Source organism: Mobula hypostoma, chromosome 6, assembly GCF_963921235.1.
Source record: "Mobula hypostoma chromosome 6, sMobHyp1.1, whole genome shotgun sequence".
Lineage (NCBI taxonomy): Eukaryota > Metazoa > Chordata > Chondrichthyes > Myliobatiformes > Myliobatidae > Mobula > Mobula hypostoma.
This window is the reverse complement of record NC_086102.1, coordinates 79,035,964-79,062,596: the sequence shown is the minus strand read 5'-3', so window position 1 is coordinate 79,062,596 and position 26,633 is coordinate 79,035,964. Positions and strand designations below refer to the sequence as shown.

The 26,633-nt window shown below is 42.4% G+C and overlaps 1 protein-coding gene across 3 annotated transcripts in view; it reads right to left on the bottom strand.

Annotated features, from left to right (window-relative positions):
• The window catches only part of reps2 (RALBP1 associated Eps domain containing 2), a 240,108-nt gene that overhangs the window by 115,551 nt on the left and 97,924 nt on the right, over positions 1–26,633 (bottom strand). For all 3 annotated transcript variants that reach the window (XM_063051049.1, XM_063051048.1, XM_063051050.1), the window contains one exon: positions 7,279–7,399. In XM_063051049.1, coding sequence (XP_062907119.1) covers positions 7,279–7,399 — 121 coding nt within the window. The remainder of the gene's footprint in view (positions 1–7,278; positions 7,400–26,633) is intronic.

The window sequence follows — 26,633 nt, the reverse complement described above, 5'->3', positions numbered from 1 at the left end:
ATCCTGTAATCCACAACCAGCTCCTTTGTTTTTGCAACATTGAGGGAGGGGTTGTTTTCTTGACACCACTGTGTCAGAGAGATGACTTCTTCCCTGTAGGCCACCTCGTTATTGTTTGAGATAAGGCCAATTAATGCAGTGTCATCAGCAAATTTGATTAGCAGTTTGGAGCTGTGGGTGGCGATACAGTCATAGGTATACAGGGAGTAAAAGAGAGGACTCAGTACACAGCTCTGAGGGGCTCCTGTAATGAGAGTCAGAGGGGTAGAGGTGAGGGAGCCCACTCTTACAACCTGATGGTGATCTGACAAGAAGTCCAGGATCCAGCTGCACAAGGCAAGGTCAAGGCTGAGTACTCTGAGCTTCTTGTCGAGCCTGGATGGAACTACGGTGTTGTTACAGAGTGAATGGGGCAAAGTTGTTTCCCATGATGGGGGAGTCTAGTACGAGAGGGCATGACTTAAGGATTGAAGGGCGCCCATTCAGAACAGAGATGCAAAGAATTTTTTTTAGCCAGAGGGTGGTGAATCTATGGAATTTGTTGCCACGGGCGGCAGTGGAGGCCAAGTCACTGGGTGTATTTAAGGCAGAGATTGATAGGTATCTGAGTAGCCAGGGCATCAAAGGTTATGGTGAGAAGGTGGGGGAGTGGGACTAAATGGGAGAATGGATCAGCTCATGATAAAATGGCGGAGCAGACTCGACGGGCCTAATGGCCGACTTCTGCTCCTTTGTCTTACGGTCTTATGAATGCTGAACTGTAGTCCAAGAACCGCATTCTCACATAAGCATCCTTCTTCTCCAGATGTGTAAGGACGGTGTGAAGAGCAGTGGCTATTGGGTCATCCATAAATAATATGCAGGGGAGGGGCAGATAGCTACGTTAAGCATTGACTACAATTTTACCATTTGGGAAAGAAGTCAGGCGATCCATTCCCTTCCAAAGGAATATCAGTGGGAAGAAGTGGGCTGGGACCAGAACAGTCCCAGAACAAGCCTTTTTTTGTTCTTCTACTTGATATTGCTTGTTCAGCCAGCAACAGATGCCTCTTTTCGAAGCTCACAAGGAATTTTTTTTGGGTTCCAAGCAGTTTTTCTGATTGAGTGAAATTGCCAAAATCTAAGACACCCCACCCCCCGAAAGTTGAGCCCAGCAGATATTTTTCCCCATCAGTCTTGACCAGTGACCCAACTCTTTTTTCCCAGCTGATCCACTGATCATCTGCTTTTTCCTGCCAGGTTCAGTTGCACAACTGGCCCACGTTAAAGAAGAGAATTCAAGGAATTAAAATTGCTCCAATGTCACACTGCTATGGAATTCAGCACACTTGCCTCATTAACTGCCCACTCAATTCCTAATGCAGTTATGGAGTTGCTAAATATCAGCAGGGTCATGTACAGGAATAAAATTGATCCTACATTTGCCAAATCCACTTGGAATTTGCCAGGCTATACAGCAAATAGAGGTTATCAAGTAGGCTAATTTCACATGTGTAATTCATATTCCACCAACGCACAAAGGTCTGTATGACAAAGTACAAGATCATGCAACTCAGTGGTGAGTTTTTTTTAATCTCACCTTCTGATTTACCTACATTATGTTTAATATAGTTTACAGGTATTTGACAACACAATGACACAAATGGATTGTGCCTCAAAATGGAAGAAAATGATAATACAAATTTGTGCTACCCAATGACATTGCAGTCACTTGACCTACACTGGCTCTGGTCACGTTTTAAAATATTCATCCCAATTTTCAAATCCCTTTGTGCTCATGCTTCCTCACCCCTGCAATCCCATTCAACCCGGCAGTACTTTGAGATATTTGTGTTTCTCCAGACCTGGCCTTGCAGCTTTATTAGGGTCAGTGGTTGTCAAGGCTATGTGCTAGAATTTCTTTCTTAACCTCTGCCTCTACCATCGTTCCTCCTTTACAACACAAGATCAAACCTAGCCCCTAAACCAATTTCATTTTCTTGACAGACTCAAGTTTTGTTCCACAACTCTGTTATCTTGGGACATTTTACCACACTAAAGGTGATAAATTAATAAAAACTGTTGTTGTATGAATGAAACTTTTGACAGCTTTCCACAGTCCATAACTCTGGTGATTGAATGGGAACAGAGAAAAATTAGCATATTAAAAACACAGAGAGCTTTATACTGCTTAAGTGCTGCATTTCAATGTGAAAACATATTTTACAGACCAGCTTGATGTTCCTGTCTGACCCATAGAACTTGAAATGTTCAGCTTTCAGTTCAGTTTGGATACTTTTGGCTGTTAAAAAGTACTTCATTCAAAAGCTGCATCAATTTTTGGTCTCTATTAAGCACAACTAAATTGGTATTATCTACAGACTATGTCTGACTCTACTTAAGTACTTCTTAAAAAAACATTATCTTCCTTTAAGTAATCTGAAATATCACCCTATTTCTGCCCACAGTTGCCATCTTCCTGCCCTTTAAACCACCAGAACGGTATTGACCACTGCACCCACAAACAGGGTTGTTTCTTCATCTGGATTAGGGATTCCCAGGCTGGGGACCACAGACCTCTCAATTGAAGGTGGTGGTCCATGGCATAAAAAAGGTTTGGAACTCATGATCTAGATGACATTTGGAAACTATGTGTGGCAGTCTTAAAATGAACAGGATGCGTGATTGACATTTATTGCTGACACTGAGTTTAATCAGTTAAAAACAAAACAATGCAATGCAAACCTTAGTGACAATACAGAAGGGATTTTCAGTCTAGTAATCAATGCACAATTGAACTTAGCATGATGTTTCAGTATAATCATATCCTCTGCAGCAAAGCAGTCAATCATCATGAAGAGGTACACAAATATATACTTCTGATGTTCAAAAATACTTGAATCCAACTTTTACCCGTAGGCACAGATTAAAGGCCAATTTATACTTCTGCGTCGAATCTACGCTGTAGGTATGGCGTAGCTGCATACCCTACGCTGTAGCCTGACGTGCACCTCCCCAAAAATGTAACTACGCGTCACGGCGACCCAGACCACAGCAACTGTGATTGGTCCGCTTGGTAGCATCGCATTTCCTCCTACGCATTTCCGGTTGCTTTTTCTCGTCAAATCGTCAAATCTATCTGCTGACATCCAAAGATATTTGAAATACATTTCCTTGTCCATGTCTCTCAGTGGCCGGACAAGCACAGAAAATTTACCCTCCTTCTGCCTCAGTCCGTTCAATGGTCGTGCACACCATCTCCTCCAACGTCTTCTCTCTTTTCTGCATTGCAATAATTTCAATAAAAGTAACTCTTGTTCAACATTTATTAGCTCCAACTCCAACATGATGTGCTCAGTTTCAGTCGCCATTGTTTGAAACTCAACACAGTGGCATAGAAACCCCACCGCCAACTAGCGTTTTGGCAGTGAATTGTAGAGTGACACAGACACACCAACATACAAGTATAAATGCTCACAACGGCGTAGGCCAATTGCGTAGGCTAACATGTAGAGCCTACGCAGAAGTATAAATCAGCCTTAAGGACTAAACCAACAAATAATGTATTACTAGCACAGCATGTCACAATGTTCAGATTTTACAGTATGACTAGAGTTAATTACTTTATTGCTTCTGTCAATATTCAGTGGAATTGATGCCTCTGGTTGAGGTATACAGGCAGCTTACCACTAAACCAGCTCATTTTAAAGTGCACAGGGGTATCCACGTCATCTGGAGTATTCCTCATAACTAGAATCCAATTTTCCAGCTCTGCCCATAAATTACTAAAGAGTGGAGATAGTGGCAAAGGGGTGTAAATCAGAATCCACACAATGTGGGAAATTGTACTGGGATCAAGGAATGTAAATCAGAATCCATACAGTGTGGGAAATTGTACTGGGATCAAGGAATGTAAATCAGAATCCATACAGTGTGGGAAATTGTACTGGGATCAAGGGATGTAAATCAGAAGCCATACAGTGTGGGAAATTGTACTGGGATCAAGTTCTCACCCTGAAGGCCATAATATATTTTTGTATTATACTGGCCTCAAAATTTTCAAAGGTTCCAAATTTAAACTTAAGCTGAATGCCACATTATACTTGCTCTTTGCTCTATTTGATCAATTGGAATATGTTCCTTGTGTTGTGGCAGTTCTGCAGAGTTCCAGTTTATTCAGCAAACTGTAGTACTTTATTTTAATCCTTGAAACAAAAGTAGAAAGCTTTTGTAGTCCGGTGTATACTGAGGGTCAGAAAGTAACTTCTGATATTATTTCCAGCTGAGTAAATATCACAATACTGAAATTCAGTTTTATACCAATCAGAGGAACATAAATGTTAACCAGTTAGTGATAAGCTCAGCAGATTCTAGTCTTTGCAGTGCTGGCTGCTTCACGATAATTTCAACAGCATCAATGTTCCTCAAGTACAACATTTATGCTGTCCAGAATTGTCCACTATCTCCAGAATTGTCTCTTTTTATGTTAGCTTTCCAGCATTTGCAGTTTTGTTTTGCTTTAGATTGGTGTACTTCATGTTCAATTCTATCATTACTAATCAAAGGGCCTTTTTGTACATCAGCAATAATATTAAAACTTTTTCTAATAATGTGTCAGGGGGAGCAAAAAAGTAATTAGTATTTCAGACTCTGAGTAGTTCTTTAATTTCTCATGGCTAACAATTCCCTGACATGAGAACATAGCATGCATATAAAGCTAACATTTCTGAAGCCATCAAGAAGCAACAGGTCCTGTTGAAGAGTTTTGGCTCAATATGTCCCTTTTCCTCCACAGATACTAGCTGACCCGAGTTTTTGCACTCCAGATTACAGCATCTGGAGTGTCTCTGTCTCTATGAAGCAAAATGAATTCTCTGAACATCATGCAAACAACAGGAATTCTGCAGATGCTGGAAATTCAAGCAACGTGCATCAAAATTGCTGGTGAACGCAGCAGGCCAGGCAGCATCTCTCGGAAGAGGTACAGTCGACGCTTCAGGCTGAGACGAAGGGTCTCGGCCTGAAACGTCGACTGTACCTCTTCCTAGAGATGCTGCCTGGCCTGCTGCATTCACCAGCAACTTTGATGTGTGTTCTCTGAACATCATAATTTTTATGTCATTCTAGAAACAATATTGACAGGAAGAGCATAAAATAAAGTAGAAAAACATGGAAACATACAGTCAGCAGAGTTAAGAAGATGCAGTTAAAATGAAATAGAGGAACTGGCTAATGAATCAATAGGTTCAATAGGTCAATCAGTACATTTGAGAGAAATGTACACAATATACATCCTCAAATTCTTTTTCTTCACAAACAACCATGAAAACAGAGAATTGCACCAAAGAATGAATGACAGTTAAACATTAGAACCCCAAACCCCCCCACACGCATAAGCAGCAGCAAAGCAACAAACCCCCTCCCCACCAGCAAAAAAGCATCAGCACCCTCCACTCAAGCATGCAACAAAGCATCAATAAAGACACAGACTTGCAGTACTCCAAAGACTGCTTGTTCATCCTGTAATGGGGCGGGGGGGGGAGAGGAGAGAGAGGAGAGAGAGGAGAGAGAGGAGAGAGAGGAGAGAGAGGAGAGAGAGGAGAGAGAGGAGAGAGAGGAGAGAGAGGAGAGAGAGGAGAGAGAGGAGAGAGAGGAGAGAGAGGAGAGAGAGGAGAGAGAGGAGAGAGAGGAGAGAGAGGAGAGAGAGGAGAGAGAGAGAGAGAGGAGAGAGAGGAGAGAGAGGAGAGAGAGAGGAGAGAGAGAGAGAGAGAGAGATTTTCTCTCTCTCTCTCTCTCTCATATATTCCATTTTATCTGACAATGTTATCAAACATTATTGGAGTCTTTATGTTTACACTGTTGTCCCAAAGCTTCAAAGAATTTTCAGTGAAAGTAGATTGTAACACTTATGGTGATACTACTACTTTTAATGGCCCTACCTCATTTAATTCTATTTCATTACTCGCATAAAATATCCTTGACCTTGATGTGCACCTATTTTATCTTATATTATGTCTATATGAAACTTATTTCATATGACATTTGTCAGAATCATTATATATTTGGTCACTTTTGAGCACACTGATCTGAATAACAAGTCCAATGATAAGCTCTGTTTCAAAAGGATTCCTGTCATGAATTCAAAAGGTTTGTTTGATATAAACCATTTGTCAAATTAATTATGCAGTAATAATGAAAATTAGAAATAAAACCAGACTTTGCAAGGCATTTATATAATGATACTCTTGCCCCGATAACTGTATTGTGCTAAATATTTGATCACCCTGATAAACTGTACTGAATGAAATAGATTTTAAATCTGTCCTGTTATGGAAATTAATAATGTAGTCGGATTTTTTACTAAGACATATTTTAAAATTAAAGAACATGAACTCTGTGAATGCAATTTGTCAGCAAAGCCAACATGCTGAGCAGTAATGGAGAACCACATTTGGTACATCTTAAGTAACTTTATCCACGGTGCTCATTTGCATTTGTTTCCTTGTTGCTGTTGAGTGCCGCCAAGTCACCATCGACTTATGGGTAGTGTAGTAGTCCACAGGGGTTTTGTGGCAAGATACAGAAGTAGATTGTTAGGTTTTTCTTCTGCTGCTCAGAATGGGACCCGGCTGGATTTGAACTCAGGACCATCTGCCTTGGAGTCCAGTACTGATGCCACTACACTACCATCTGGCCTTAGAGAAGAATAATTAAGCTCTACATTCCATTTTATTGGCTTCTAAATAACAGCTTCTTACTTCGATTGATTGTCATTATTTAACAAGCCATGAGCCGTTTCCACACAGAGGAATTGACATTAAAACTCGTACTGGGAGATGTTTCTTAAATGTTATCCTTTCTACATGTTCCAAGTTACCTAATGTGAGTCTACAGGGCCTGGGCAATTTGCTTGTGTCCTCTGCCTTTGATTAATTTAGTTACAGAACTGTGCATCAGTGATTTACGATTGATTCTTCAAGACAATCAATCAGGGAGAGAATTAAAATGAATGACTAATGGAATCAAATTCAGTTAAAATTTCATGTTAATTCTCATTACGTAGAATCACCGATATTGATCTGGGACTGAGGTGAATTTAATTAACTTTCACCACCAGCTGTATAAATGAACAGTACAGGGACAAGTGAATAACTTACCTCAAGATTCTGGACCACTATTCTTGGTAGACCCATTTTATGGATGGGCTTTAGATCAAAAAAGTGTACTCATTTTGCTATTGATCAATCTGAAATTTTTCATCAACTCAAATGTAAAAACAAATCTGTAGTTTTATCATACCGGCATTATTCTGATCGAAGGCAACTCTTTGTCTCCCATCTCGGCTCACTGCTTGATTCTTCTGGTATGAAGGTGAAGGAGGAGGAGAATTCAAGAGCAAAGCAGCTGCCATCACAGTCTCCTGTTTCAACAGAACACAATGAGATTTCAGTTCAGCTCCGCAGAAGCAAATGTTCATATTTCAGCCAACAGGTGTACAAAACTATGACTAATTGCCTCAATGATCATTCAAAAAAAACCTATAGTTTATTTCATTTCCCATCCACTGCAAGTATACTTGAAGACAAAAGGGAAACAGATTTGAAGTAGAAACTTAGTGAGAGGCAAATATCACACCATGCTGACTTAGAAATCTGCACTGGTGTCCCATTCCATTTGGAATGAGGTTTTTCAGAAGGTGCTGAAAAGTGTGTATTTATATACAAAACATAGCTGGATACAGGAGTGGACTTAATTACATGGTGAAGAGTTGCATCATCATATAAGGTTAAAGTTATTAGCTTGTGATTACTAGAGGAAGATATTTGCTGGGTGTGAACACCATCAAGAGCAGGCAAAGAGTCTATCATCATAAGCAGCATACAAAGATTTTGAAGTTATCTATGTCCACATCTTAACCCTATCTTTCCCTGTCCACCAATCCTTGAAATGCCTTCCTCAAGTCAATTAAATGTGGCAGATGGAATTACATGCTAGCACTTGATGGCATATGGTGTTACTGTCCAGTCCACTCTAAGTGTTGTGCAAACTGCTTGGTAACTGGGTGGGACACTTAGCCATAAAGTAGAAACTGCAATTTTGGAAAGGGTGTGTTCTCTCAATCATCTGCCATCTGCTCTTTCCAAAACCTGCTAATCTTCCATGGCAAGTTGCACAACTAAATGCTGCAGCCTGTCATATTTTAAAATCCAAGCCAACAGGCTAAGCAGAGCACTGAGGCTTGATCCTTCTGCAAAGTCATTGTGGGAAGTGGTCAGTTTATAGTCATTGCACTTTTGGACACCACAATGTTTGAAATTGTGCATAAATTGTTTGGGCTTGTTGCTCATGGAATCTACATACAAAAAAAGGCTGATGTCTTGCAGATATAATGCAAATCCTGCTGACAAATGTAGGGATAGACCTCATACAATGAATGCAAATATGTCCCGAATTACAGAAAATTGCTCACAAACTGATAGGATATCAAGTGCGAATCTTCTCCAATGTATCATGAATTGCATAAAGGTGGTTAGTCCCTGGGGTCTGACCAGCTGTATCTTAAAATATTATGGGAAGCAGGAGAGGAGATTGGTGGGACATTGGCAGAGACTTCTGCATCTTCATTAGCCAGGTGTGAGGTACTGGGAAACTGGAAGAGAGCTGGCATTGTGCCCTTTTTAAGAGGAGCAGGAGGAATAAGCCAGGGAAAAAGCCACTGAGCCTTGCAACAATGGTGTGAAAGTTTACTGGAAGGGATTCTGAAAGACATGAATAGGAATCATCAGGATGGCTTTGTGCATTGGAACATATTTCACTAATCTGGTTTAGTAATTCATTTGAGGAGGACTGACGAGGGCACGGTTGCAAACATCACCTGCATGGCTTTTAGCAAATCCTTTGACAAAGTCCCGCATAGGAGTCTGGTCAGGAATGTTGAACAAATGGGATCCAGGGTGAATTAGAAAATTGGGTTGATGGCAGGAAACAAAGATGGGTGAGGGTTGTTGCTCAGAATGTGGATCTGTAATCAGTGGTATGCCACAGAGAGCGGTACGGGGTCCTTTATTACTTATCATATATATTAATAATATATTTATCATATATATTAAAAATAAAAAAACACGAAGAATAAATGGATGACAGATGAAATCAAAAATCTAATGGAAGAAAGGAGACAGAAGAAAGCAAATCCTATAGAATATAAGTCCTTAGATAAAAAAAATTAAAAGCTTATGTCAAAAAGCCAAAGAAGAATGGTTAAACCAGGAATGTGAGCAAATAGAAAGAATCCCTATTACTGATCCAAATAGGTTACATCAACAAATCAAGAATATCACTGGTAAAAAGCTCCTCTGTTCTTCTGGTGGATGTGTGAAAGCAAAGGACAGCGCCATTATCATGAAAAAAGATGAGATTATGAACAGATGGACTGAGGATATTCAGGAATTGTTTGAAGACGATCGAGGCAAAAAACCAGAAGTTAAGAAAAACATTGAAGGTCCAAATATTTTAAAATCTGAAGTTCGTAATGCAATAAATAAGATGAAGAAAGGAAAGGCAGCAGGTCCTGATGAATTAGTAATACAACAAATTATCGCCCTTTAAGATTATGGAATTGAAAAACTTACTGATTTAATCAATGACATTTATGAGACTGGAATAATACCAGAAGAGTTGAAAAAAATCAGTATTTATCACTCTTCCTAAGAAAGCTGGAGCAATAGAATGTGAATTACATAGGACCATAAGTTTACTGAGTCATATCACCAAGATACTTCTAAGAATTTTGATTACAAGATCTAAAAGTAAGATACAAGCTGAAATAGGCAAAGAACAGTGTGGTTTTGTGAAAGACACAGGTACAAGAAACGCAATATTGATGCTAAGGATACTATCAGAACGAGCTATTCAAGCGCAAAAAGATTTGTTTGTTTTATCTAATACACAAAAGCATTTGATAAAGTGAAGCACAATAAGTTATTCGAAATATTACAGAAAACTCTAGATCTAGATCCGAAAGACCTCCGTCTAATCAGAAATCTGTACTGGGAACAAACTGCCGCTCAAAGAATAGATGGAGAAGTGAGTCAGTTTACGAGAATCAAGAGGGGCGTTAGACAAGGGTGTGTTTTCTCCCCTGATTTATTAAATGTGTATGGTGAAATAATATTACAAAAAATAAGAGACTTCTTGGGAATCAAAGTTGGCGGTGAAAACATCAATAATTTCAGATATGCAGATGACACTGTGTTAATTGAAGTACGGAGGAAGAACTACAAAACTTAATTGATATAATTGAAGAAAGTGCAAAAATGGGTCTATCAGTTGCAAAAAGACAGAATGTATGGTGATATCCAAAAAGAAGGAGAATCCTATCTGCAGGCTGAGATTAAATGGGGAAGACATAAAATAAGTAAAGAACTTTTGCTACTTAGGAAGCTGGGTGACATCAGATGGCAGGTGCAACTTGGACATCAAAAGAAGAATACGGATGGCAAAAAACACCTTTAGGAGAATGAAGAGTACACTGATCAATACTAAACTAGGCATGACAACCCGCCTCAGAGAACTGAAATGTTATATTTATCTAATTATGTTATATGGCTCAGAATGTTGGACAATATCTAGTAACATGAGGAAGCGAATTGTAGCAGCAGAAATGCGGTTTTTGAGGAGGATGCAAAGAATATCATGGATGAAACGAATATCTAATGAGGATGTCATGAACAGAGCAAACACAAAAAGAGAAGTAATGTATGAGATCATGAAAAGGCAACGTAACTTCGTTGGACATGTGATTAGGAAAGAGGAGTTAGAATGCACGGTAATTATGGGAAAGATTGAAGGGAAGAAAGCAAGAGGAAGACAAAGACAAATGATGATGGAGACAGCAGCCAGAGAATTGGAAATGAATACCAATGAATTGATCCACTTGACTCGAAACAGGATTGTGTGGGCCATGGCAGTCAAAGCTCAAACTGGGCACGGCACCTGATGATGATGATGATGATGATATTAATAATGCGGATAAGAATATAGATGTAATGATTAGTAAGTTTGCAAATAACACCAGAATTGTTGGTATAGTGGACAAGGGAAAGGCATATTGAATTTTACTTGGACAAATATGGTAATGTATTTTGGCAAGTTAAAACAGGGCAAGACACTGTGAATGTCAGGACCTTAACAAATGAGAACCCAGGTGCCCAAGATGGTAAGGAAGGCCTACATGTGTCCTGATACAGGGTCTCAACCAAAATGTCTATGATCCTTCTGTTTCAAGAGATGGTGCATGACCCTCTGAGTTGCTCCATTAGCTTGTGTATTTGCCGTGGAAGGTGAATAGCAAGTTTGACTTTAATGGCCAAGCGATGACTTTAAGAGTTGGAACGTCATGATACAGTTGTAGAAAACATTGATTTGGCTGCTGTAGAATGTTACATGCAGTTCTCGTCACTGCACCAAAGTAAGAATGTGACTAAACTACAAAAGTGCAGAAAGAGCATGGTGTGACCAATGTCCTGAGCTACATATATTTCAATGCAAAAAGTGTCGTAGGAAAGGCAGATAAAATCAACATATTGAATTATGATAGTGCAGCCATTAGAGAGTCTTGGTTACAGGAGGGGTAGGACTGGCAGCTCAATATTCCAGGGTTCTGCTGTTCTAGACGCAACAGAGTGAGAGGAATTAAGGGAGGAGGGGTGGCGTTACTAGTCAGGGAAAATGACACTCAGTGCTCAGTCAGGACAGACTGGAGAACTCGTTTAATGAGGCTTTATGGGTGAAAATTAAGAATAAGAAAGGTATGACCAAGTATGGGTCAATATTACAGACCACTCAACAGTCTGCAGGATCTAGAGGAACAACTTTGTAGAGAAATCACAACTGCTGCGAGAAACAGAAACACGAGGAAATCTGCAGATGCTGGAACTTCAAGCAACACACATAAAAGTTGCTGGTGAATGCAGCAGGCCAGGCAGCATCTCTAGGAAGAGATACAGTCGACGTTTCAGGCCAAGACCCTTCATCAGGACTAACTGAAAGAAGAGCGAGTAAGAGATTTTAAAGTGGGAGAGGGAGGGGGAGATCCGAAATGAAAGGAGAAGACAGGAGGGGGAGTGATGGAGCCAAGGGCTGACAGGTGATTGGCAAAAGGGATATGAGAGGATCATGGGACAGGAGGCCGAGGGAGAAAGAAAAGGGGAGGGGGGAAGCCCAGAGGATGAGCAAGGAGTCCCTTATAGTGACAGGGACAGAGGGAGAAAAAGGAGAGAAAGAAAAAGAACACACACACACATATATATATATATAACATAAATAACAGATGGGATCGGCTGAGAGTTGGCTGGGGTGATATACAGCGTCCGGTGCTCCCGATGTGGCCTTCTATATATTGTCGAGACCCAACGCAGACTGGGAGACCATTTCGCTGAACACCTACGCTCTGTCCGCCAGAGAAAGCAGGATCTCCCGGTGGCCACACATTTTAATTCCACGTCCCATTCCCATTCTGATATGTCTATCCACGGCCTCCTCTACTGTAAAGATGAAGCCACACTCAGGTTGGAGGAACAACACCTTATATTCTGTCTGGGTAGCCTCCAACCTGATGGCATGAACACTGACTTCTCTAACTTCCATTAATGCCCCACCTCACCCTCGTACCCCATCAGTTATATATAACTGTATAATATAATTATATATATAATTTTATTATATATACACCTTTTTCTCTCTCTCATTTTTCTCCCTCTGTCCCCCTCACTATACCCCTTGCCCATCCTCTGGGCTTCCCCCCTCCCCCTTTCTTTCTCCCTAGGCCTCTCATCCCATGATTCTCTCACATCCCTTTTGCCAATCAACAGTCCAGCTCTTTTCTTCATCCCTCCCCCTCCTGTCTTCTCCTATCATTTCGGATCTCCCCCTCCCCCTCTCAAATCTCTTACTAGCTCTTTTTTCAGTTAGTCCTGATGAAGGGTCTCGGCTCGAAACGTTGACTGTACCTCTTCCTAGAGATGCTGCCTGGCCTGCTGCGTTCACCAGCAACTTTTATGTGTGTTGCAAGAAACAGAAGGTTGTTTTCGTAGGTGATTTTAACTTTCCACATATTGCCTCTGTGACTGGAGGCCTGTGACTGGTGGAGTGCCACAGGGACTGGTCTGGGTGCATCATTGTTTGTCATCTGTATCACTGACCTGGATAATAATGTGGCGAACTGGATCAGCAAATTTGCAGATGACTCCCAGATTGCGGGAGTGGTTGACAGAGAGGAAGGCTATCATGGCTTGCAGAAAGATCTGGATCAGCTGGAAAAATTGGCTGAAAAATGACAGATGGAATTTAATGCAGATAAGTGCGAGGCATTGCACTTTGGGAAGACCAACCGGGGAGGTCTTACACAGTGAATGGCAGAGCACTGAGGAGTGCTGTAAACAAAGGGATCTGTGAGTACAGGTCCATAATTCATTGAAAGTGGTATCATAGAAAGGGTTGTAAAGAAAGCTTTTTGCATGCTGGCCTTCATTAATTAAAGTATTGAGTCCTGCAGAAGGATCTCAGTCCAAAATGTTGACTGTACTCTTTTCCATAGATGCTGCCTGACCTGCTGAGTTCCTCCAGCATTTTGTGTGTGCTTATCGAGTACAAGAGATGGGATTTTATGTTGAAGTTGTAAAAGACACTGGTGAGGCCTAATTAGGAGTACTGTGTGTAGCTTTGATCACCTACCTACCAAATAGTAGGGGACAGAGGGTCCAGTGAGATGGAGGAACTGAGGGAAATACATGTCAGTAGGGAAGTGGTGTTAGGTAAATTGAAGGGATTAAAGGCAGATAAATCCCCAGGGCCAGATGGTCTGTATCCCAGAGTGCTTAAGGAAGTAGTCCAAGAAATAGTGGATGCATTAGTGATAATTTTTCAAAACTCTTTAGATTCTGGACTAGTTCCTGAGGATTGGAGGGTGGCTAATGTAACCCTGCTTTTTAAAAAAGGAAGGAGAGAGAAACCGGGGAATTATAGACTGGTTAGCTTAACATCGGTGGTGGGGAAAATGCTAGAGTCAGTTATCAAAGATGTGATAACAGCACATTTGGAAAGCGGTGAAATCATCGGACAAAGTCAGCATGGATTTGTGAAAGGAAAATCATGTCTGACGAATCTCATAGAATTTTTTGAGAATGTAACTAGTAGAGTGGATAGGGGAGAACCAGTGGATGTGGTATATTTGGATTTTCAAAAGGCTTTTGACAGGGTCCCACACAGGAGATTCGTGTGCAAACTTAAAGCACACGGTATTGGGGGTATGGTATTTATGTGGATAGAGAATTGGTTGGCAGACAGGAAGCAAAGAGTGGGAATAAACGGGACCGTTTCAGAATGGCAGGCAGTGACTAGTGGGGTACCGCAAGGCTCAGTGCTGGGATCCCAGTTGTTCATAATATATATTAATGACTTAGACAAAGGAATTAAATACAGCATCTCCAAGCTTGCGGATGACACGAAGCTGGGCGGCAGTGTTAGCAGTGAGGAGGATGCTAAGAGGATGCAGGGTGACTTGGATAGGTTAGGTGAGTGGGCAAATTCATGGCAGATGCAATTTAATGTGGATAAATGTGAGGTTATCCACTTTGGTGGCAAAAACAGGAAAACAGATTATTATCTGAATGGTGGCCGATTAGGAAAAGGGGAGGTGCAACGAGACCTGGGTGTCATTATACACCAGTCATTGAAAGTGGGCATGCAGGTACAGCAGGCGGTGAAAAAGGCAAATGGTATACTGGCATTCATAGCAAGAGGATTCGAGTACAGGAGCAGGGAGGTACTACTGCAGTTGTACAAGGCCTTGGTGAGACCACACCTGGAGTATTGTGTGCAGTTTTGGTCCCCTAATCTGAGGAAAGACATTCTTGCCATAGAGGGAGTACAAAGAAGGTTCACCAGATTGATTCTTCGGATGGCAGGACTTTCATATGATGAAAGACTGGATCGACTAGGCTTATACTTGCTGGAATTTAGAAGATTGAGGGAAGATCTTATTGAAACGTATAAAATTCTGAAGGGATTGGACAGGCTAGATGCAGGAAGATTGTTCCCTATGTTGGGGAAGTCCAGAACGAGGGGTCACAGTTTAAGGATAAAGGGGAAGCCTTTTAGGACCGAGATGAGGAAAAACTTCTTCACACAGAGAGTGGTGAATCTGTGGAATTCTCTGCCACAGGAAACAGTTGAGGCCAGTTCATTGGCTATATTTAAGAGGGAGTTAGATATGGCCCTTGTGGCTAAAGGGATCAGGGGGTATGGAGAGAAGGCAGGTACAGGGTTCTGAGTTGGATGATCAGCCATGATCATACTGAATGGCGGTACAGGTTCGAAGGGCTGAATGGCCTACTCCTGCACCTATTTTCTATGCTTCTATGTTTCTACAAGAAGGATGTAAAACAAGGTTGAAAGAGCACAGAAAAAATTTTTACAAGAATGTTGTTGGGAGTGAAAGACCTGCGTTAAAATAAAATATTGAATAGGTTAGGATTTTATTCCTTGGAACATAGGAGATGGAAGTATACAAAATTATGAGGGGTATAGATATGGTAAATACAAGCTGGCTTTTTCCACTGAGGCTGGTTGGGATTACAACTAGAGGTCATGGAATGAGCTACCAGCACAAGTGGTGCACGTGAGCTTGATTTCAACATTTAAGAGAAGTTTAGATAGGAATTTGGATGGTAGAGATATGGGGGGCTATGGTCCAGGTACAGGTCGATGGGAGTAGGCAGTTTGAGTGGTTTTAGCATGGACTAGATGGGCCAAAGGACATGTTTCTGTTCTCTATGCCTCTATAACTCAATGACTAAATGATTCACAAGGATGTTGCCTCAATGGAAGAACTTCAGTTATCAGCAAAGATTGAATATACCTGATCTGGAGCAAAGGAGGCTGAGAGGTGACATGATAGAGTTATATACAATAGAAATAGCACCTGATTCCTCACAGTAGGAGTTCAATGATTTTTAAGCATGCTTTGAAAGGAAGAATAACACTACATCTGTGTGAATCCTCACAGTAGCTGGCAATCCCGTGATCTGTGACCGATGTTCCTACTTGCTTCAAAAGGCAGCAATCAGTCCAAGAAGAGCAGGATGAGCTGCCTCAACTACTTGCCCAGTTGTACTCACATCTATCAAATGGAAGTGTTTCCAAAGATTAGCCATGGCTGAAACAGAGGGATGTGGCCTCCTCCACCCAGCATCTTGTTTACAAATGTGTAGTTGCTGACGAAAAAAAGAGGATCTCAGGGCAAGACTGCTGTATCAGAAGCAGATGAAAATCTGGTCAATTGTATGCTGAGTCAAAATGTGGTTAACTCCAAATATGCTAGAGGCTGCAGTCAGACCAGAAATAGTCAAGGTTCACAAAATGGACTGAACTGTGGACTCTGGTAAGGCAAAGGGAGGAGATGTGTGTTTTCTGGTTAACACTCGTTGGTGCTCCAACATGACGGCTCTGACGAACTCATGCACCACCACCCCCCCCAGGTTGGAACACTCAACGGTCAAATGCTGTCCATTCTATTTACCTCGGGAGTTCTCAGCCCTGATCCTGGCTGCAGCTTGTATACCACCAGCAGCTGACTATAGTCAAGCACTCGCGACACTGCATGATATCGTCAGCAAACAAAAAACAGCCCAGCCGACACATTTCGAATTATAGTCAAAGACTTCAACCAGGCTTGCTTGAAGAAAACCCTGCCCAGTTATCACCAGCACATAACCTGTAGCACCAGCAGTCCCCACTTACTTGATCACAGTAATACTAAGACAAGGAATGCCTCCCGTTCCTTGCCCAAACTGCATTTTGGTAAATTGGACTAACTGGCTGTCCTCCCCCTCCTACTCAGGCAGAGCCTAAAAAGCAAGGCTCCAGAGATTATGACAACTAAGAGGTGGTCATAGGAGGCAGAGGAATGATTACAAGATTGCTTTGAGTCAGTGGACTGGGCTGTGTTCAAGCACTCATATAGAGAGCTGAATGAATACACTCATCTACAGGTTTATCAAAACAGCTGTAGATGTCTGTGTCCCCACTAAACCAGAGTCTTCCCCAATCAGAAGCCCAGGATGAACCATGAGATCCAAAATCTGCTGAAGGCCATATCAGAGGCAGTCAAGTCTGGAGACCAGGAAAGCAACAAGAGGTGCAGGTATGATCTCTGGGAATCTATCTCACAGGCAAAGTGGAAATTCTGGACCTTCCATGTTTGCTTTGACTGTCAGAATATGGAGGAACATTGCGAACCCCGCATCACCCGATGATCCTATGGTCTCGGTCTCCAAGGCTGATGTGTAGGCTGTCTTCGGGAGGGTGAGTCCATGGAAAGCATCCAACAGGACGGGGTACCTGGCCACATACTAAAGACCCGTGCTGACCAGCTGGCTGAGATGTTCACAGAGATCTTTCACCTCTCGCTTTGGTACCTGCTTTAAGTAGGTTTCATTTATACCAGTGCCCAAGAAGAGCACTGCGACCTGCCTGAATGACTATCGCCCAGTTGCACTTGTATCCACAGTGATGAACTGTTTTGAGAGGCTTGTGATGAAACAAATCATCTCCTGCCTGAGGGGTGACTTAGATCCATTCCAATTTGTCTACCAGAGCAACAGGTCCACAGCTGATGCCATCTCATTGACTCATCACTCATTCCTGGAACATCTGGACATCAAAGATGCATACCATCAGGATGCTCTTTATTGACTACAACTCAGCATTCAATACGATCATCCCCTCAAAACTAATCAATAAGCTCCAAGACACTGGCCTCAATACCGTCCTATGCAATTGGATCCAGGATTTCCTCACTTGTAGACCCAGTCAGTTTGGATTGGTAGCAACATCTCCTCCACAACCTCCATCAGTACAGGTGCACCACAGAGTTGTGCATTTAGCTCCCTGGTCAGCTCACTTTAAACCCATGACTGTGTAGCTAAGCACAGTTCCAATGCCATCTTCAACTTTGCTGATTGTGGGCTGTATCAAAGGTGGTGATGAATCAGCATACAGGAGGGAGATTGAAAGTTTGGCTGAGTGGTGTAATACCAACAACCTCTCACTCAATGTTAGCAAGACGAAGGAACTGATTATTGACTTCAGGACAGGGAAACCAGAGGTCCACGATCCAGTAATCATCGGAGGATCAGAGGTAGAGAGGATTAACAATTTTAAATTCTTGAGTGTTGCTATTTCAGAGGACCTGTCCTGGACCCAGCACGCAAGTATAATTGTAAAGAAAGCAGGGTAGTGCCTCTACTTCCTTAGAAGTCTGCGGACATTCGGCATGAGATCTAAGACTTTGGCAGGCTTCTAGACGTGTGTTGTGGAGAGTGTGCCAGCTGGCTGCATCACAGCCTGGTATGGAAACATCAATACCCTTGAATGGAAAATCCTGCAAAATGTAGTGGATTCCGCCCAGTACATCACAGGTAAAGCCCTCCCGACCAGTGAGCACATCTACATGAAATGCTGTCACAGGAAGGCAGCAGACATTGTCAGAGATTCCGCACCACCCAGGCCATGCTCTTTTTGCTGCTTCCATCACGTAGAAGGTACAAGAGCCTCAGGACTCACACCAGGTTCAAGAACAGTTACCACCCCTCAACCATCAAGATCTTGAAGAAAAGGAGATAACTACACTCACTTGCCCAATCATTGAAATGTTCCCATACCAGTGATCTCACTTTAAAGACTATCTCACTATTTCATGTTCTGATTATTTATTACTATTTATTTATATTTGCATTTGCAGAGCTTATTGTCTTCTGCATTCTGGTTGATCTTTCATTAATCCTGTTACAGTTACTATTCTATTGATTTGCTAACTATTCCCACAGGAAAATGAATCTCAGGGTTTTATATGGTGACATATATGTACTTTGATAATAAAATTCACTTTGAATTTTTGAACTTTAAATTAACTCCTGCCTGAGTAAGTAACTCTAATTTGTTTATGACCACTCAATGTCAGTGGCTCTCACTCTACTTTGGAGTACCTGGACAATAACAAAATATACATCAGGCTGCTATTCATCAATTACAGCTTGGCATTTAATTCCATCATCCCATCAGTATTAATCACCAAGCTTCTAGACCTCGACCTCTATACCCGCCTCTGCAACTGGATCCTCAGCTTCCTCATTAGGAGACCACAGACAGTGGAGTTTAGTAATAACTTCTCCTTGCTGACAGTCAACTCAGGCTCACCTGAAGGATGCGTATTGAGCCCTCTGCTTTACTCTCTCTACACTCATTACTGCGTGGCTAAGCATTAGCTCAAATGCCATCAATAAATTCATGGGTGTTCTTGGGAGATCCTCCGATGACGATGAGGTGGTGCACATGAGAGACAAAGATCAGCTGCTTGAATGGTATTGCAACAACCTTGCAGTCAACATCACCAAGACCTAGGAATTGTCTGTAGACTTCAGGAAAGCGAATTCTGGAGAAGAAACACCAGTCCTCATTGAAAGGTCAGCAGTGAAAAGGGTGAGCAGCTTCCAGTTCCTAGACATCAACATTTTGCAGGGTCTACACTGGGTCAAACACATTAATGAAATCACAAAGAAGGCAGGCCAATGAATCTACTTCATTAGGAGCTTGAGGAGAAGTGATATGTCAAAGGCTCCTTTCAACTTCTATCGATGTATGCTGACAGCATTCTGGCTGGTTGCATCACTGCCTGGTATAGAGGGTCCAAGGTGCCGGACTGAAAGAGGTTGTACAGGGCTGTAGACTAGCCAGCTCCATCGCAGGCACAAGCTTCCCCACCATCAAGGATATCTTCAAGAGGCTCAAAGTGCCAGTATCCTTCACCAAGGACCCTCACCACCTGGGAAAAGCCCCTCTTCTCGTCACTTCCATTATAGAGGGTAAAGACCCACACTCAGCAATTCAGAAACAACCTTTTCCCCTCCACCATCAGATTTATGAACACTTCCTCATTATTCTTTTTTTTTGCACTGATTTTGTATTTTATAACTTTACACTGTATTGCTGTTGATAAATATGCTTCTGATTTTGAGAGTCTAAGAACAGAGGGCACTGGTTTAAGCTAAGAGGGAGGAGGTTGAAAGGGGATACGAGGGGTGAATTTTTCAGACAGATGCTGCCATTTTTGATGAGCTGTCAGAGGAGGTGGATGAGGTAGGAACAATGAATAGATTTACAAGGCATCAAGACAGGTACTTGAACGAGATAGATATGAAGGGATATGGAATTAGCATAGGCAAGTGCGGTTACTATAGAAGAACATGTTGGGTGACATAGGCACAGTGAGCCAAAGCATCTGCCCTTATGCTGTGCAACTCTAACCCATAAAAAAGTTTAAACTGACAATTGCGTTAGAACTTCAATTCTGCTGTCAACTTACTACAAGACAAGAACTAAATCCAGGAACTTTCTGTAGCAAGTACCTCAATAGCATATCACACAGTGCACTCACCAGATGAGTTATACAGAGCTCTTCCATTTCATTCTATCACCAAACAGCATCCAATTTAAGACTGAATACAAGTCTAGCTTAGTGGGTAGCACAATGCATTACAGTACAGACAACCTGGGTTTAATTCCCACCACTGCCTGTAAGAAGTTTGCATGTTCTCCCCGTGACCGTGTGGGTTTCCTCCCACCATCCAAAGACGTACCGGTTGGTCAGTTAGTTTGTTATTGTAAATTATCCTGAGATTAGGCTTGGGTTAAATTGGGGGATTGCTGGGTGGCATGGCTGAAAGCGTTACCTATAAAAAAATTAAGTAAGGTCTGCCAATGACAATAAATGAGCCATTTAACTGAGGGGGAAGGCAGAATTCTTTTAATTCAAAACACTCCTAGCTTTTAATTAACTAATTCACTGTTACTTCTTTTGATACACCAGTCCCCTTCAAAATGTACATCAATATCTCACTGCGTAAAAAAACCTAAAATGTTTCCAAATAACTCAAGAGTGAAGTAATTAGTTCAGATCCATTTGGCAGCTGCTTGACCTTGGGTCTGTCGGTGGAACAGTGGCTTCCCAGGATCTCCTGGTTCTGACGAGCTCTCTCTGCTGAGTTCGTTTCATACATTTTGTTTTATTTACAAAGGAACCTTTCCAGTGGAGAAGAATGTATAGTCTTCCAGCAACAGAAACAGCATGACTATAGCATTTGTGATGAAATAAGCTGTTTCTCTATCCAGAGCATTTCACTTTCAATGGAACTAATTATACAGCAAGCCATCTAGCTTTTGGGAACTTTTAATATTAAAGCCTCCTTTTATATTACATCCATTAGTAATGAAGCACAAACTATTAAACACATGGTTTTATAAAAATATAAAATGATATACATTAAGGGTTATGATTTTAATTATCCGAAGTTTCCTCCTACTGCAATTTTAATTTTAGATTATTTGCCTTTCGGAAAGGAAAATAAGATGCACTCAGCAGGTATTTTGCAGTCATCTGATCACAATGTTGCGAATATAAAGGTAGATAGGACAGTAGACTGGCTTAAAATGGATAAAAGGAACACAATTCCTTTAAGTACTGTCACACTTCCTATTAAGACATAGGTCGGGTTGAGATGCATCCAAGATCACTGAGGGCAGTCAAAAGTGGAAACTGGGAAGCTACAAGCCATAATCATCTGATTCATTTTAGCTTCTACAGTTTAGAAGGCTGAAGTATTGACGTTGCTATAATAAGATTATTCAATAGTTGCATCACTGGAGACAACCTGTCCACACATTCAGCCTAAGTTGGTTCTTTATAGATCAATCCAGTAGGAGCCATTCCCCTCCTTTTTTCCCCAATGCACTCCAAATATTTGTCTAACTCCCTGATGAGATACACAAGACACACTAATGAAGATAAAAACAGAGGAGCTAGAATCAAATGAGACTTCTTGACTTGGCAGGTAAGCTAATAAGGGTGAAACTTGAACATGACAAGGTAATCTTGTCCCTTCCATGGCTTTTCTTGCACTAGGTAGCTTAACTCAACTAGTGAAACTGGTGGTCGAAGAGTGTATGTTTATCTAAATTATGTAGTTTGTAAAATTGGTCTGCTTGCATACTTTTAGATAGAATGGCCCATGAAGTCAGCAAGGATAATTGTCTTGATGAAGATACAACATCAGCAGGTGGAAAGATAAAGTTTTGCCTCAGTTTGTGCAGATGGTAGTAGTATGGTGTTCCTGATGGGCCGTCTCTGGGCTGAATCTCATACATTATTCTATAAAATGAATGCTTTAGAAAGTCTCATCTGAATCGGCACCCGTTCTATTTCTGGAAAGTGCACCAGATAATTGGTGCCCTGAACTTCTGCCAATCACTTCAGAATCAGGTTTAGTATCACCGGCATATGTCGTAAAATTTGTTAACTTTGCAGTACAATGACAATATGGAGAAAAAATAAGTAAACAAATTATAGTAAGTATATATGTATATAAATAGTTAAATTAAAAATAGTGCACAAGAGAAATAATATAAAAATAAAAAAAAAGTCAAGTAGTGTCCATGGGTACAATGTCTATTTAGGAATAGGATGGCAGAGGGGAGGAAGCTGATACTGAATCACTGAGTGTGCGCCCTTGGGCTTCAGTACCTCCCTCCCTGATGGTAGCAATGAGAAGAGGACACGTCCTGGGAGATGGGGATTCTTAATAATGGATATCAGCTTTCTGAGGCATTGCTCCTCGAAGATGTCCTGGATACTATGGAGGCTGGTACCCAAGATGGAGCTGATTAATTTTACGACTTTTTCTAGCTTCTTTCGATCCTGTGCAGTATCCACCAAACGCCGCCCCCTCCCCCCCACCATACCAGACAGTCATGCAGCCTGTCAGAATGCTTCCCAGGGTATATCTGTAGATGTTAGAGTGTTTTATGTGACAAACCAAATCTCCTCAAACTCCTAATGAGAAATGGCTACTGTCTTGCTTTCTTTATAGCTGCGTCGATATATTGGGACCAGGTTAGACCCTTGGAGATCTTGACACTCAGGAACTTGAAACTGTTCTTTCTCTCCATTTCTGATCCCTCTATGAGGATTGGTTTGCGTTCCCTCGTCATACCCTTCCTGAAGTCCACAATCAGTTCTTTGGTCTCACTGATGCTGAGTGCTAGGTTGTTGCTGCAACACCACTCAACTAGCTGGTATATCTTGCTCTCTCATCTCCATCTGAGATTCTGCCAACAATGGTTGTATCATCAGCAAATTTATAGATGGCATTTGAGCTATACGTAGCCACACAGTCATGGGTATAGAGAGAGTAGAGCAGTGGGATAAGTATACACCTCTGAGGTGCGCCAGTGTTGATCATCAGTGAGGAGGAGATATTATCACCAATCTGCACAGATTGTGTTCTACCAGTTAGGAAGTCAAGGATCCAATTGCAGAGGGAGGTACAGAGGCCCAGGTTCCATAGCTTCTCGATCAGGAATGGTGTCCAAGTCCACGTGAAAAGCCATTGAGATAACATCTGCCATAGATCTATTGTGGCAATAGGCAAATTGCCATGGGTCCAGGTCCTTACTGAAGTAGGAGTTGATTCAAAGCATCTTAGTACCGTAAATGTAAGTGATACTGGATGATAGTCATTAAGGCAGTTCACACTACTCTTCTTTGGCACTAGTATAATTACTGGCCTTTGAAGCAGGTGGAAACTTCCAACCATAGCAGTGAGAAGTTGAAAATGTCCTTGAATATTCCCGCCAATTGGTTGGCACAAGTTTTCAGAGCCTTACCAGGTACTCCATCAGGTCCTGCCACCTTCCCTTTCAAAGGACAGCCTGACATCAGCCTCCGAGACAGAGATCACAGGATCACCGAGTGCAGCAGGGATCTTCACGGCTGTAGATGCCCCTTTCAAAGTGGGCATAAAAGGTGTTGAGCTCGTCTGGTAGTGAAACATCACTGCCATTCATGCTATTGGGTTTCACTTAAGCGGAGCTTAGGATGGTTAATGGCACCTAACGGGGACTCCTTTGCTTGCATCTTTGGAAACAGCTCTATTTCCATCTTTAATATATCTATTTTTCTCTATCAGGGTTCTTTTGAAGACGCTGACCTGGAGTTATATGCTGACTATGGTTCTTTGCGGGAATGGGACCCACTCTCAGGGTTTCACAACTGGCCGCTGTTCGGCACGCCCAGGGCCTGACCCAAGAGCTCGGTGTGTCAGAGATGGAAGATCTAAGGCTGTGTGCCCAGAGATCCAAGATCTTTGGGCACAGAGCTCGGAAAATGTGATGCAACGGAATTTTAACATTGTAAACCAGCAAGTTGTTTGTTACATCTCCCACCTCACTGTGAAATGGAGACCTATATTTCTCCCTTATTGGGGGGCGGGGGAGAGGGGGGGAGGGGGGAGGGGGGGAGAGGGGGACTGTTGTACTTCGAATGCCCGGTGAACAATGTAGTCTTCGGAGTACTGCAAGTTTGTGTTTTTGCTGTTGCCTTGCTCAAGTTTGAGTGCTCAGTGGTGGGTACCGATGCTTTTTTTTTGTTGGTGGTGGGGGGGGATTGTTGTTTACTGCCACTTATGTGCGGGAGGGAGGGGAGCTGGCGGGGGGGATACTTTGGGATTCTAACATTTAACTGCCGTTCATTCTTGGGGGCACTCCTCTGTTTTCGTAGATGGTTGCAAAGAAAAAGCATTTCAGGATGTATATAGTATACATTTCTCTGACATTAAATGTACCTTTGAAACTTTGTAGGATGTAATGTCCTGCAAATCCTGCCAGAGTTGATGTACATCCAACGTCACCTCCAATCACACTCTTTGCCTTGAAATAGCTCTCCACAAGTCATACCTAGTTTTCTTGTACAGACCTGGGTCATCAGACTTAAATGCCACAGATCCAGCCCTCAGCAGACAACAGACTTCCTGGTTCATCCACGCCTTTCGGTTTGGAAATGTACAGCAAGTTTTCGTAGGCACACACTCATTCATGCAGGTTTTAATGAAGTTGGTAACAACTGTGGCAAACTCATCCAGATTCGAAGATGAATTCCTGAATACAGTTCACTACACCAATTCAAAGCAGCCCTGTAAGCGCTCCTCTGTTTCTCTTGTCCATACCTCCTTGGTCCTCAGTACTGGTGCTGCAGACTTCAGTCTCTGCCTATACTCAGGGAGTAGAAGCACAGCCAGGTGATCAGACTTTCCGAAGTGAGGCCGTGGAACAGCACGGTAAGCACTCTTGATCTTAGTGTAACAGTGGTCCAATGTGTTGTTTCCTCTTGTGTTACAAGTGATTTGTTAATGCTAATTGTTTAGTGACTTTTTCAAGCTGGCCTGGTTAAAATTCCCCAAGATGATGGTGAAGGTATCAGTGTATGCTGTTTCATGCATGTTGATCCCATTGCTCAGATCATCAAGAGCCTGTTTGACGTTGACCTGAGGTGAACTGTACACTACTACCAAAATGATTGCAGCAATCTCCCGCAGCAGGTAAAATGACTGGCACTTAATTGAGAGATATTCCAGCTCTGATGAGCAGAATTGGGACATCACTGACACATTAGTACACCAGGAGGAATTGATCATGAGGCATACACCTCCAGCTCTGCTTTTGAGAGACTTGACAATCCTATCCTGATGGTGTAAAGTGAACCCATCAATCTGAATCGCTGTGTCCAGTACAGAAGGGGTTGACCAGGATTCCATGAAGCAGAGACGTAAGTTGTCTTAATGTCTCTCTGGTACAGCACCCTAGCTCTGAGATGGTTGATTTTATCCCACCACTAAGCACATCTTTCCCTCCCCTCCTCTCTCTGCATTCCGCAGGGATCGCTCCCTACGCAACTCCCTTGTCCATTCGTCCCCCCCATCCCTCCCCACTGATCTCCCTCCTGGCACTTATCCGTGTAAGCGGAACAAGTGCTACACATGCCCTTACACTTCCTCCTTTACCACCATTCAGGGCCCCAAACAGTCCTTCCAGGTGAGGCAACACTTCACCTGTGAGTCGACTGGGGTGATATACTGTGTCTGGTGCTCCCGGACCTCTTATATATTGGCGAGACCCGACGCAGACTGGGAGACCGCTTTGCTGAACATCTACGCTCTGTCCGCCAGAGAAAGCAGGATCTCCCAGTGGCCACACATTTTAATTCCACATCCCATTCCCATTCTGACATGTCTATCCACGGCCACCTCTACTGTAAAGATGAAGCCACACTCAGGTTGGAGGAACAACACCTTATATTCCGTCTGGGTGGCCTCCAACCTGATGGCATGAACATCGACTTCTCTAACTTCCGCTAAGGCCCCACCTCCCCCTCGTACCCCATCTGTTACTTATTTTTATGCACACATTCTTTCTCTCACTCTCCTTTTTCTCACTCTGTCCCTCTGAATATACCTCTTGCCCATCCTCTGGGTCCCCCCCCCCTTGTCTTTCTTCCGGGACCTCCTGTCCCATGATCCTCTCGTATCCCCTTTTGCCTATCACCTGTCCAGCTCTTGGCTCTATCCCTCCCCCTCCTGTCTTCTCCTATCATTTTGGATCTCCCCCTCCCCCTCCAACTTTCAAATCCCTTACTCACTCTTCCTTCAGTTAGTCCTGACGAAGGGTCTCGGCCTGAAACGTCGACTGCATCTCTTCCTACAGATGCTGCC